This window comes from Vipera ursinii (genome assembly GCF_947247035.1).
Source record: "Vipera ursinii genome assembly, chromosome: 1".
Lineage (NCBI taxonomy): Eukaryota > Metazoa > Chordata > Lepidosauria > Squamata > Viperidae > Vipera > Vipera ursinii.
The window spans coordinates 105,425,462-105,439,395 of record NC_139512.1 but is presented as its reverse complement, the minus strand read 5'-3'; the positions used below and the strand labels follow the sequence as shown (position 1 = coordinate 105,439,395).

Genomic DNA, 13,934 nt, shown 5'->3' with positions numbered 1-13,934 from the left:
TGGCACAAAAGGAAGGCAAGAGTTAGATTTAAAAATCTAAGATTTAAATACTTGTTTCTTTTTTGGGATTCCAAAAGATAGAGTATAAAAATACTTTTCACTGGATTAAGGGGAATCTCTAAAAAATATAACTGATTTTATATTTAGGTTTTAGATCTGTAAGGGAATACAAAAGTAAGCTTTTAGAATATAATTCTGAACTATATTATAGAATCTAGAATTTTATATACAAAAGATAGTAGTTTAATAATTGTTGAACGGTTAAGACAAAAAATATCTTTCTAATAATTGGTGATTTGTTAAGATGAAAAATAGACTTTAATGGCAGAACATAAGAACATTTTGTAATGAATAATGTAAGCTTTGTAGACAAGAGTACTATTCTTTATTGAAATAGGGAATTGTGGGTTACCCAAAAATTAAGCTTTCTTTCGTATATTATAGGCTATTCTAGAATATTTTATTGCAATTAGATAAAATTTAAAAACAGGATATTAATATGTATTAGTGAAAATATACTGCTAAAAAAAAAATAAAGGGAACACAAGATAAGACATCCTACTATTAAATAAAAGTACACTGTGTTGTTTAAGTGTTCCCTTTATTTTTTTGAGCAGTATATATTGAAATTTTGTTAATTGACTAGGTTACAACTAGAAGTGTATTAACTTCACTATTTTGACTATGTGATAACTAAGGGAGTCAGAGAGGGAATCCCTGTTGATGCAACCTGAACTATTTACAACTTGTTATTTGTTATTTTGACTACCCAACCACCGTATTGCTTCACAAATACATGTATATGTAAATGTTAAAAAATCAATAAAACTTGTGTAAAAAAAAGAAGATTGCAATGAAAAGCACCTGAAAAGTGATTTATGAAATTGTCAGGCATAAGCAAACCAGAACCACTTCACGAATAGGCCCAAGTAATAACTTTGATTGTTGATCACCTATATTACAAGAATCTTGTCAGGTGGTCTGCTTTCCTTGGGAAATGGCAAATATAGGCCTAGGGCAGGGGTCAGCAACCTGAAACAGTGAAAGAGCCACTCGGAACCAGTTGCCTCACAAAAGGAAAAACTGGGAGCCGCAAAAAATGTGTGCACATGCGCGTACATGCGCGCATGCGCAGAACAGGGTTTGACTGAAGAGTGGAGCCAAGGCGAGATATGCGCCTACCCTGCATATTTGAATTGATTGGTTGAACTTTTTTAGTCCCACTTTTTTTGGGGGACTGCACATGGCAGAGGACTGGGAGCTGCGGGTTGCAGACCTGTGGCCTAGGGGTTTGACTTCAGCTCTAACCTGGAATGCCTTTTTATTTCCCCAAGAGGGGTCCCCTCTCCTTTATCAGCGATTCCAGTACATCAATATCTCCTGCTCCTAATATATTATATAAGCTACAAAGTCCTTCTTACACTTGTCTTCTTTGGTGCTCCTTACATCTTCTGACACCCTTTTAAGGGAACTGATGAATGTGCTCAGCGCAGAGCAATGGAGTTCACATCGCACAAAGTATTCCAGGTCAGGAGAACCTTCTTGTACTTTCTTACAGGGCCTTGTTTCCAAATGATGAATTTTGGCTTCAAAGGTCTTTAGAGACAGAAAGAAGGGAAACAGTGACTGAGAAAAAAAGAAATAAGGAGTTTCCTCCCAGATAAAGCAAGGAATAAATATTACATTTAAAAAAAAACTTTAAGTAAACTGCTATTTATCTTTTAAAACTATTTTTATTAGAATTCTTCCAATACAGTAAAAGTATTAAAAATGAAAGGAAAAAGGAATATAAAAGAAAAAAGGAAAGAAGTGAGGGAAGATGGTAATCAAATTTTGATTTTATTTTTTTAAATTATTCATCTAATTTCAGGTCTCACCAATTTTTGCTTGCAGACAAGTTTTATTTCCTGGAGATATGCCAATGCACCATTGTTGCTACTTTGTCACATTGTTGTTTGTGGCCAAACTATGTGATCTTGCAGCGCCTAAATATATGGTCCATTGTTTCTTCAATATATATTATTATTAAATCTGTCTTATTTAGGACAAATAAGGAAGACATGCTTCTTCTTAGTCTATAAAACAGGGCTATATCCAATGGGTAGGAATATCGCAAAAGTGTATTTTGGCTAAATGTTTAGAGAAACTTCAAAATACAGTGGAACAGACAATTGTAGGAAGGCATTCTTTCATTACAGGTAGTCCTTGATCACCAACCAATCATTCAATGACCGTTCAAAGTTATAATCGTGCTGAAAAAAGAGATTTACAATTGATTCTCAAAGTTGCCACTGCAACTTCCCTGCAGTCCCATGATTACAATTTGGGCTCTTGGCAGCCAGCACACATTTAAACAATTGCAATATTCCAGATCACATGATCACCATTTTCAAGCTTCACAGCTGACTTCCAACAAGAAAAGTCAATGGGGAAGCCAGCAGGAAGTTGCAAGTTGAGGTCAAGTGTCATTGCACTTAATTACCACATAGGATTCACTAACAATCATAGTTGGAACTGATGTCATAAGTTGGGCACAGAGACACATTTCATTTTACAACTCCATCACTTAGCAATGGAATTGTCAGTCATAGTTGATAAAGTAAGGATTACCTATACACACATATAAATAAATACTGGCCAGTCAACTGTCTGAAATACTGCAATTAGACTCATCAAGATAACTTCTGAAGAATTTCCAAGTCAACAGATACATCATTTGTGGAAACTATTATTTCATAACAACTAGAAGCTATAGGCTACAAAAGTCCAGTACAAAATGCATTACCATTATGAACACAATAGTTTTAGCCCACCGCTATCCTAGTTGCACTATGAGAATAAAGATGTGCTAGCTAGACAAAAGATTCTTGTAACACTGGTGACGCAGTTTGAGAATAGCTAAAGCTATTGGAGGAGGATGAATGACATAGTGTAGTGATGCTACTTTTATTAAAACACTATTAATGCAATTATATCGCATCATTACAAGCATGTCAAGATAAACTGAAACCTGGGTATTTTTAAGACAGCTGAAACATTTTCCATGTAGTTTTTGAATAGCTGAGCACTATGCTCTGGCCAAGGTGCTGAATGTAAAATATCAAGAGAAGTGCTTTGATTTTTAAGACAAATTCATTCTGGAAATTCTGGTTTGAACCCCTTGATTGGCACAACTCCTGTATAAACATCTTTTTCCAGGAAAGGCACACTGGAAGGAGGAGAAATGTTTAAACAGCTCTACATGCTGTTCTACAGTCCTCTCATTTTTTTTTAAAAAAGTACTTCATTAAGACTAAAATTAATCTCTGGGTGAAATGGATAAGGAAATAAGCAAGCTTTCCACATCTTCACTCCTGAAAGATCTACAGGCAGATCTACAGGATATCCCACCCCTCATTATGGGGGGTGAGTCATTACCTCCTGTAGATAGGGCTCGCAACTTGGGAGTCCTCCTAGATTCACAGCTCTCTTTAGAAGACCATATTGTAGCTGTAACTAGGGGGGCGTTCGCCCAGGTTCGCCTGGTGCGCCAGTTGCGGCCCTATCTAGACCGGGATGCCTTGCGCACAGTCACTCATGCGCTCGTGACCTCTCGTCTTGATTACTGCAACGCTCTCTACATGGGGCTACCCTTGAAGACCACTCGGAGGCTCCAGCTGCACAGAATGCAGCCGCGAGAGTTGTGTCGGGGGTCTCCCGATACTCCCGTGTTACACCTTTGCTCCGTGAGCTGCATTGGTTGCCAGTTGTCTTCCGGGTGAGGTTCAAGGTGTTGGTAATGACCTACAAAGCCCTCCATGGCATGGGTCCAGAATACCTTGGGGAGCACCTGCAGCCGGCATCAACTTCCCTCTGCCCAGTACGCTCCCACAGAGAGGGCCTCCTCAGGGTGCCGCCGGTCAAAGAATGTCGACTGGTGGCCCCCAGGGGGAGAGCGTTCTCTGTGGGTGCACCGGACTTATGGAACCATCTTCCGGTAGAGCTCCGGATGGCGCCCGACCTCCGCTCCTTCCGGCGCGACCTTAAAACCCATCTCTTTAAGGAAGCGGGCCTGGCCTGATGGGATGGGGTGGGTTTGCTATTATGACTTTAATTTTAAATTTGTACTATGGGCATTGTTTAATCATGTTTTAATAATTTTAACTTTTGTATTTGTCTTTTACATATTGCCCTGTTAACCGCCCTGAGTCTCTTGAGAGAAGGGCGGTATATAAATTAAATAAATAAATAAATAAATAAATAAATAAATAAATAAATAAATAAATAAACCTCCGCACACCCAAAATATCCACCGGGTTGTTAAAAACAGATACTTAGGGTAAAACAAGGATTGATTTGTATGAAAAGATTTATGAACTTGCTTCTGTTTATTGGCTGCAAATTCCTGGATTGAGTATATCTCACAACTTTCCTTAATTGTTAGAATACAGTATGTCTTCCTACATGAGCCTCCATCAGGGAATTCATCTCTAACTGGTGTATCAAAATCTGAAGTCTGCCTGCTTCTGCCATAGATGTTACATTTCAATTATGCCACACATTCTCATCTGTGCAAAATTCCTGCTCATACTTCCACGTCTAATCCTAATAACCAGGCTTTTGCTTGTACTTCTTCAAGAGTTAAATTAGTTCCTTCTCTGAGATGCAATAAGGGAAAGGCTGCCATTTTTACTTAATCAGAGATAGACCAAGGGAAGAGAAAGCAATGTCACGAATAAATTCAATTTAGCTCCAGGTTTTGTAGATGCATTGTTTGAACGTGGGATGTAGAACAATCAATACCTCAGCATTAATCTGACAGATCTGATTGCATTACACTTGCTTTAGTTGTATGTAATGTAAAACAGCAGAGGGAAACGAGGCTGCCCACTGCCTTTTTCATCAACAGGCAAATGTCATTACACCCATCTGTTTTCATATCTTCTACCTGCAGTGCCAGAGGGGGTCGGAGAAATGAATCTTTCACTGTGGAAGCCTGGTGTGCATTGGTGTTTACTTTCTTTACACACCACTTCATGACCGACCAAAAGCACTTTGCAGTCCTGAAAATCTCTCTTGAAGGATCTCAGTGATCTTCAGAGAAATGTCCTTTAGTCTCACAAATCTTTGCACTCTTTTGGATTGCTATTATTAATCTTATTCAACTGACTGCAAAATCATTTTCATGCCCATTTGTGTATACATATATATACACACAAATATTTTATTTATTTTTTAAAAAATGAATACTGAAAGACATAACAAATTACCTTTGGGCCTTATCATATATACTTCCTGCAACATTTCTGAGCTTTCATAGGAATTATGGAAAGAGTAACTAAATTCTCTCCATCTCTGGATTAGCTTGGTTTGCCTTAAAGATACTGAGCTCACATTTTAGTACTTCAGTTTTCTTTTCAGTTTGTTTAAACATTTTCCCATTTAATCTTGTGCTCTGTAATTATTTTTGCTTTTGGAATAGCCTGTTTAAAAAAAAGACAGATGGTAATTTCTGGGTTCCTGGTTCCTATCGTTATTTGTTATTATAACGTTGGCTTCTAACCTGACCAATATTAGAAAGAATCTGTTTGCAAACCCAATTCTGGCTGAACAGGAAAGCAGGTAAATACTGGGGGGGGGAAGCATCCAATACATCCTACTAAGGAACTGGTATCTCTGAATGTATCCATTCAGAAGTCTAATCTAGTAAATGTTGAAAAATTCCACCAGAGCTGTGTCTGACTACTTAAAATAGGACATACAATCCATGAAAGTTTTCTAATTTCAATTCTCCTCTTAAAAGTCACTCTCAGAATCTTAAACTGGAATAATGTACCCTTTTCTTTCTTGTTTCTTTTCCTATCTCACCTTTCTCTATCTCTCTTTCACACACACACACACACACACACACACACACACACACACACACATTACTGCTTTACTTGCAACCACTTGGTGAGGGAAATGTCTTTGTCCTTAGAGTAATAGCTCTGTCCCTGCCCCCTTTTGTATCTTCAAAGTGTTTCCTATGGAGCATTGTGCCTCCTGACTCATTGAAAACATTTGCCTACCCCAACTGAGCATAAAAGTCAATCCTGTCTCCTCACCTCGAAGACTTTAAGGGCACGCGATGGGAGGGAAGTCTTCCCTCCTTTAAGTGTGAACAGAAGATTCAATACAGCTATCCCATCCTTCTCATCAAAGATGATCGTCTCAGTTAATTCAGCAGCTTCAGACGCAGCAGCTGCAGCAGCTTCTCTCTCCTTTCTGGCATCTTCAATAAGACTCTGACGTCTACCTATGAATTGTGGAGACTGGGCAAAGAGCACAAGGAAAGAAAATTCAACACAACCATGGAAAACGGTTCTCATCTCTATGCAATATATGAATAAGTGATGCTTCATCTAGCCCAAATGTAACTATTAATTATCCTTCTGGTATGCTCCTAGATAATATGCTATGTTAGGAGTTGAACACTTGTTTCAGCAATTTCATTCCTATAGTTATGATGTTTCAATCATGATATGGGGAGAGAAGAACCTTTCTCAGTCATATTCCCATCTTTACTGTTTAATATCTTTATGACGGAGCTTTAATATCTATATGAGGGAGCTTGAGATGACAACATCTGATATCCAAGTATGACTCATTACCTGAAGTTGGGTCAGAGAAGCTGTTGATGTCTTGACTCACTGTCTGGAGGCAGTAAGGGATTGAGGATAGGGGAATAAGATGAACTTAAATTCTGGCTAAACAGAGATATTGTTTATCAGGAAGCCATCAGATTCTTGACTGACTACAGTGATCACACTAGATGGGATACTATTCCCTCTGAAGGAGCAATTTGATATCTTAGGGGTCATTCTAGGCTCACATCTGCTACAAGATGGACAAATGGAGGCCACTATTGGAAAGATTGTCCATCTTTGGTTAGTGTGCTAGTTGCCATCCTATCTGGAGGATATATATCCTCCATATATATATGCACACCTCCACCCACAGATATGAATCAATAGGACTGTCTCCTTTGAGTAATGCCAACTCATCTCATGTGTGCTTCCCCAAGAGGGATTCTGAAGATTCCCCCCTATACAATATTGAGGGATGGGGAGCAGAAAACTATATTTTCAATATATGCTCCATCACAATGGAAAGGAACACTTTTTATTTGGATGGCATTGTCTATTATGCTTTTTCAGAAGGTAGTAAAGATTGAATTGTTTTGAAGAGCATTTCGTTTTTAATATTGCTGAGTTAGGTGCTGGGTAGGGAGGATGGATAATTATTTATCACAACTGTAATATATCTGTATCAAACTTATTATGTTTTGTTATTATTGTGGTTGAGGGCAAGAGAAGAAAGGGACGACAGAGAATGAGGTGGCTGAATGGAGTCACTGAAGCAGTAGGCGTGAGCCTAAATGGACTCCAGAAGATGGTAGAGGACAGGAAGGCCTGGAGGAACATTGTCCATGGGGTCACGATGGACACGTCTTCACAGCTTACAACAACAACAACAACAATTATTGTGGTGAATTTATGTGAACTGTTAAGTTGAGTTGGCAGAATGCAAATGTTATAACAAATAAATAAATGATACCTGGACTACACTATGCATTAAAAATCATTTCTGAAATATACAGAATGTTAAATTATTTCAGGTTGTAAAATTGACAATGGCAATCAGTTTACTTAGCATGCTGATATTGATGTTGAAAGCAATAAGCTGTTGTTTTCAATCTTTTTGCTAATTATTAACAAATTATAAAGCAGCAGCTTTATAAGAGTTTGCCCCAAATGGAGAGGTGGGCATCAATAAAATATTTCCTTTTGATAAAGCAGGTTTTTTTTTCTAGTAGTAAATCTCTGCATTGCCCTGGTTTAGGGAGGCATAAAGAGCAAAAACCTTAATCTCACATTTAATCAGCCACCGCTGACATCAAGCAGCATGCAGAGGAAGAGCCGAATGTTAGAAGAAAGGACTCAGTGCATCAATGCGACTCTAAAGGCTGCCTTTTGAAAAAGGGAACTTTGCACTTGTCCGTTTAGGGTGGACAATGGTCCATAAGACTCCCCTTGGTAAGTTGAGATTTTCTTGGTTTATGTCTTTGCTTTTGAGAGTTTTATGGAAAAAAGGACAGAGTGGGATTTTGAGATAATTGCCTGTAAGCATTCTCAATTGTTTGCTTCCCACTCCCATCTCTCATTGTTTTCAAAACATTAGAAGGAATTTTTGCACATCTGGGAGCAATAATAATAGTGAAAGGAGAGCACAAAGGCATAAACAGCAGCTTTATCTGTTCAAAAGCATATCCAACCCATGATTGCCAGTTTTTCCAGAAAAAAGACTTTTGCCAAGCTTATCACTAATATGATGTTATTTGCAAACTGGAGGTATTAATTAGAAAGCATGCCAGCTGAGTAACTATGAGATGTGTTAAAAAGCTGATGGAGATAAAAATGAGACCCAGTTTCCAATGTTGCTAGAAACTGGAGAGATTGTAAGTCCTGCCTTAGGCAAAGCCAGCTGGATGACCTTTGGCTGGTCGATCTATCTCAGCCTTAGGAAGTACGCAATAGCAAACTACTTCTGAAAAATCTTGTAAAGAAAACTGCAGGGACATATCCGGACAGTCTCTGAGAATCAGACACCGATGAATGGAAGAAAAAAAAAAGATCAAAAGGCAGATATAAAGCATTTGAATGCACTTCAATATGTAATGATAGTATTAAACAGTGATTTAGAGGTTCATTACTCACTCCCATGCTGATTTGCTTCTTTTCTATCATATAATATTTTCCTCCCCAACCTCATGCTGTATATATTGGATTGATTTTAATCCCTAAAATCCTCAACCAGCTTCACTATTGGTGGATGAACTGTCTGAGCTGGATAGTTGATAGTTGTAGTTGATATTGTAGAACAACTCAGCCAGAAAATATGAAGATATGGAAGGTCAATGTGATAGTGCACATAAAATGGGAATGCTCCTCACTAACCTCACACCAACATCTGAAATTGATGTAGAAGAGCCTTGGTGGAGCAGTGGGCTAATGCCTCCTTAAGTAACACCAGCTGCCTGCAATTAGTGCAGGTTCGCATCCCACCAGGCTCAAGGTTGACTCAGCCTTCCATCCTTCCCAGGTAGGTAAAACGAGGACCCAGATTGTTGGGGGCAATTAAGCTGACTTTGTAATAATGCCGCTTGGGGTGTGTGTGAAAGCCCTAATAAGCAGGCATATACATAGAATGAAGGCTACTGCTAAACTTGTAAGCCGCCCTGAGTCTTCAGAGAAGGGCGGGATATAAATGGAATTTAAAAAAAAAAGATGCGTTCAAGGGAATTGGTGAAAGAAGACATGGAAACAATGTGAACATAATATATATGTACTTACCTAGAACTAATGCTATTTGTAGAATTTACTTTTGAATGAACATTTATAAGCATATACTCTTAACTGTGATGACATTGTCTAATCTGAATTATATCCATGTATTAAAAAACCCCGTTGATTTTTTTGTATAACATCCATTTGTATAATATTACAAGTAATGTCTGCTATTCCCAACCCTAGTATCCTCCAAATTCCTAGAATCCTATTGGCTCCAAATGATTGGTTGTTCTACAAATTGCAATCCTAAATTATCTAGACAATATTAGGTTGAGGAAAAACTCCTATGTAGGACTGTGGACTTTTGGTTGGTTTTATGGTGACGCTGCTTTAGTTATTTAACTTGATGTGCTTATTTAAATCCAAGCTATAGGCAGAATGTCTCATAAAAACTTGCTTCTTTTCATCTGTGAGAAATAGGATACACTCATCTTCTACCTCTCTTTGAACAGAAGGTATCAGTTACTACAGTTTAAAAAATTTTCACCAGCACTGAACAGATGATGTTTTTTCTATTGAGGAAGATTGGTGATGACGTTTGCTTTTATTTCCAGGGGAAAAAAACAGGGGGGGTCACAATTTCGTACAACACTGCTTATCAGACATAAGTTAACCTTATTTGAAATGTAACCTGCTACATTAAATACAGGAGACAGGATAATGAAAGCTGAAAGTGTCAGGTTTTATTCCTATTAGTGCTTTTTAAAACTGTGATTTCAAGCCGGTGTTTCATTATGGGTCATGCAATAGCCATCTGGGGCCAAAAGACCTTTCTACCTTATTGCGTAGCATTACTTTCCTATTCCTATTCAGGCAAAAGAAATTAAAGATAAATATGGTAGCTTTAAGCCTCCTTTTTTTAATATGATTTCAAACAATGCGCTTGCATCTGCTCAGTAAAAAAAACAAACCCAAAAACCTGTGTTTTACAAAGCAGTGAATCTAGACTGCTTATATCTAAGAGTTATTTGGCTAGCTTTACATGTGAGTAAACCTTGGAACCTGCCCTCTAATGACTGGTGGGACAGGATTTTATATCTTTGCTTGTGCATGAGAATTGAGCTCCATTCTTTGCACAAAGGCAACAGTGAACATCACTATTGGGGTGGCAGGGTGGCATTTGCCTGGCATTTGACTGATCTTGCAAAATGTATTTCCTGACTGCAGACAGAGAAAGCAAAACAAAGTCAGTATCACCTTTGTGGCCCTAAATCAGAAGAAAGCAATTTAGGGAGCCTTCTGATGTTTTGGACCAGAGTTTTTGCAATCATCTATGACTGACCTCACTGGCTGAAGTCAACAGAAGCTGAGAACCAAAAGACACCGACGGTTCCACCTTGCTTATTCCTGCTCTAAGCAAAATTCTAAGGACTGTGCATTAGCCCAAACCAGTACAAAGTTAAAATGAGCAAACATTTTGCAGGGCTAGAGAGCCACTTTGGTGTAGTGGTTAAGACACCAGGCTAGAAATTGAGAGGCCATGAGTTCTAGTCCTAGTTTAGATACAGTGCCAGCTGGGTGATCTGGGTTTGTTCTCCCTCTCTCAATCTTAGGAAGCAGGCAAGCAGGAAAACTGCAGGGATTTAGTCCAGTAGTCAAAACTGACTTTGGGTGTCCCCCACCCAAAGAGAGACACTTTGAATCAAAGCTGAATGAAACTGGCTATAGCTGTATCAGTTCAACAGGTACTGTGTACCACAATTCCAGTTCACAAAGTGGGGAGATTTTAAAAATCAAATGCACTTGCTTTACTGCTTCAAAGGGTTGTTGTGAGGCTTGCGTTGGGATTTCCCTTGTTCATCAACTGATCTCCTTGGAGGAATATCTATTGATTTCTGTTTCAGATTCTCTATTTCTCTATCTTTTCAAATTTTTTTTAATGCTGGTGATAACAAAAAAGAAAAAAATGATGTCAAAGATAAGTAGCATTCAGTATAACATAAAAGGAAAAAAAATAAGAAGCTGTACAAAATACCAAGAATTTCTAACTTCTGAAAGTTGAATGAATTAGATATGTAACTAAATAGCTGCATTTATACAATATGTTTAGCTGGTTACTGAATTAAATCCATGTTGTGGATTTACACAGCATAGTCAGCCATAAACTAATTGAATGGGCTAGATTCATAAAATGTGTTATACCACAAGAAATAAAAACAAGATCCAGGTTAACCTAGGTTAACAAGTTTAGTGTTGCACAAATGCATCTGCTGGAATTTCACCTGAATTGTTTAATACAGCCAATGTTTTATTGCAACATCCTTGAAACAAATCCTCCTACCCTGATATTAACTCCTTCCTCATCCCTAAATATAAAATAATAATTGATTATGATTTTTCTTTATATATTTTTAAAAGTAGCATGAAATCAGAACTGCAATATGCTTTTTTAGGGAAGTGGCAGTAAAGAAACTAAGATCTTTTATTTAAATGTAACTGAAATGTTGTTTACAATTTCTTTCCTACCATTCTCTTGTAAAAAAAAAATCCTTTAAAAAGTTATCCAAAAAGCTGTTTTAAGATCACTTCTGCTAACCTAGTTCTAGATGTTTTGCAATGTTGACTCCCTGCCTCTCCTTCTGCTCCCCCCAGATATCTTTGTTGTAATGAAAACTGCTATGAAAACTTCTCTTGGACTTAAAAATAAGTTTACGGCAAGCATTCCATTGCTTTTAACAAAAACAAATTTAAAAACTCCTTCTCAGGCACATTAATTTAGTTTCATAGACAATTTTGATTAAGGTCTCTTACTAATTAATTGAAAAAAATGTACTATAGGAGAACGTATGATTTCTGCTGAAAACTGCATAAAGCACTGTTACCTGTAGAACTTAACACATTGAGCCAATCAACAAACTTTTCTTCCATGAAGTGAAATTACTATTTAAAATCAATAGTAGTGTACATCTAGAGTAAATATGCAACTGTTAACCCAAAGAGAACCAGAATTATTTCAACAAACAGATTGTCCTTCAGATACTAACATTGGTTGCCTAATTACATTATATTTTGTGGTTGTTTCTAAAGAATAACCATGATAAGCACTTTATTTCAGGACCGTGAAGGGTGGAGCCTTAATCCTTTCTTCCTACACAAATAATTCTCACAGTAATTTGCTGCACAGTGCAAGATTTTGTTGGCATCAAGTACAGATTCTTTCCTGTGGTGAAATGCAGTTTCTTGGAAGATGGGGCAATTTTCATCGGGTCTGCAATGTAGGAACAAAGTATATTTTGCTATAGACTGATGCTCTCTGGAAATGTAACCAAGAAAGCAAGAGAAATGTGATCAATGCTAAGCTTGTAAGCCGCCCTGAGTCTTCGGAGAAGGGCGGGATATAAATGGAATTAAAATTAAATTAAAAATTAAAATTAAAATGGTGTTTTATGCTAAAGCTGCTATGCTGGAGTAGTTTATCTGACACCTTCATAAACATTCCAGGTTAATGAACCAGAATATTCAGAAGGTTGGTTCACACACATATATGCAGTATTTGATCCAAATGTACTTGATGACAGGCAGTCAAAAATATAAGTAAATTAAAAAGGTAAAGAAAATTACCTTTGGTGTTACAAATGCAATGGCCACATACATAAAGTTACAGTTAGCAATATCTATAAAACTTTAATACAGTCTGATACAGTTACATCAAGTCTTGTGGGGAGTTATAACCTTCCCTCTGTGCATATCTACTAGTGGCAAAGTGCAGACTTAACTCAGATACTGCAGCAAGGAAAAATGCCGAACTGAACTGAGGTTCAAGTGTTAACAAAGAAGGTAATTAGCAATTTGCCATTGGATACGAATCACTATTCTCTCATGCAAATAAAGCAAGGCATATAACCACACCAAATTTCTACTAAACTAAAATATTGTAAAATTCCAGTGCTAGGCAACAATAAGACATGCAAAGCAATTCAAGCCATACAGTAATAGAAGAAAGCTCTTTGTCATTGTTCTAGTTTTAGCCTGGCTGTTACGTGATTCCACATTTTTGCCATTTTATAAAATATTTTTTCCTTATTGCTTCACTTATTCTTATATAAATAGCATACTTCTTCTGGGCAACTGCATTACTTTTTGGTACTAATCATTAGCGCCAACATTTCTAAGGACCGATCTGCCTAGCTTTGGCATTCTCCCACAATAGATTGATGCTCATGATACAAAGTTGGTTTCTCTTCCTTCCCTACGTCTGTCTCTCTCTGCAAATCAACATCTCATCCCAGGGATGGCTGAGAGCATCTTTGCTTACCATGATGGCCTCGGCTTGTTTGGAGTCCAGCTCTGATACTGCCCGCCGGAAGCCTTTGGCTGAAGAACTGGAGGCATTTGGGGTTGGCATCCTTGCTGATGAACTGGCTTAGCTTCCAGCACTGTTTTCCCTTCTTATTCTGGGTTTTTATAGGGCATGTCTGACGTCAAAGACCCTCTCTGATCCCCCTCTGTCCACCTCCCTCCCTTCAGCCTCAGGGAGAGAAAAGAGGAGGAGGGAAGAGATGCAGAGGAAGAAAACACTTGTGTCCCATTAAATGTAATTGCCACAAAGATGACAGGCACCCA

At 37.8% G+C, this 13,934-nt stretch overlaps 1 protein-coding gene across 1 annotated transcript in view; it reads right to left on the bottom strand.

Moving 5' to 3' along the window:
• The window catches only part of TH (tyrosine hydroxylase), a gene marked incomplete at both ends in the record, with an annotated part of 28,738 nt that extends 15,022 nt beyond the window's left edge, over positions 1 to 13,716 (bottom strand). Inside the window, 3 exons of the mRNA XM_083348473.1 lie at positions 1,422 to 1,596; positions 6,087 to 6,293; positions 13,627 to 13,716. Coding sequence (XP_083204599.1) covers positions 1,422 to 1,596; positions 6,087 to 6,293; positions 13,627 to 13,716 — 472 coding nt within the window. The remainder of the gene's footprint in view (positions 1 to 1,421; positions 1,597 to 6,086; positions 6,294 to 13,626) is intronic.
• Between the last annotated feature and the right edge of the window lie 218 nt (positions 13,717 to 13,934).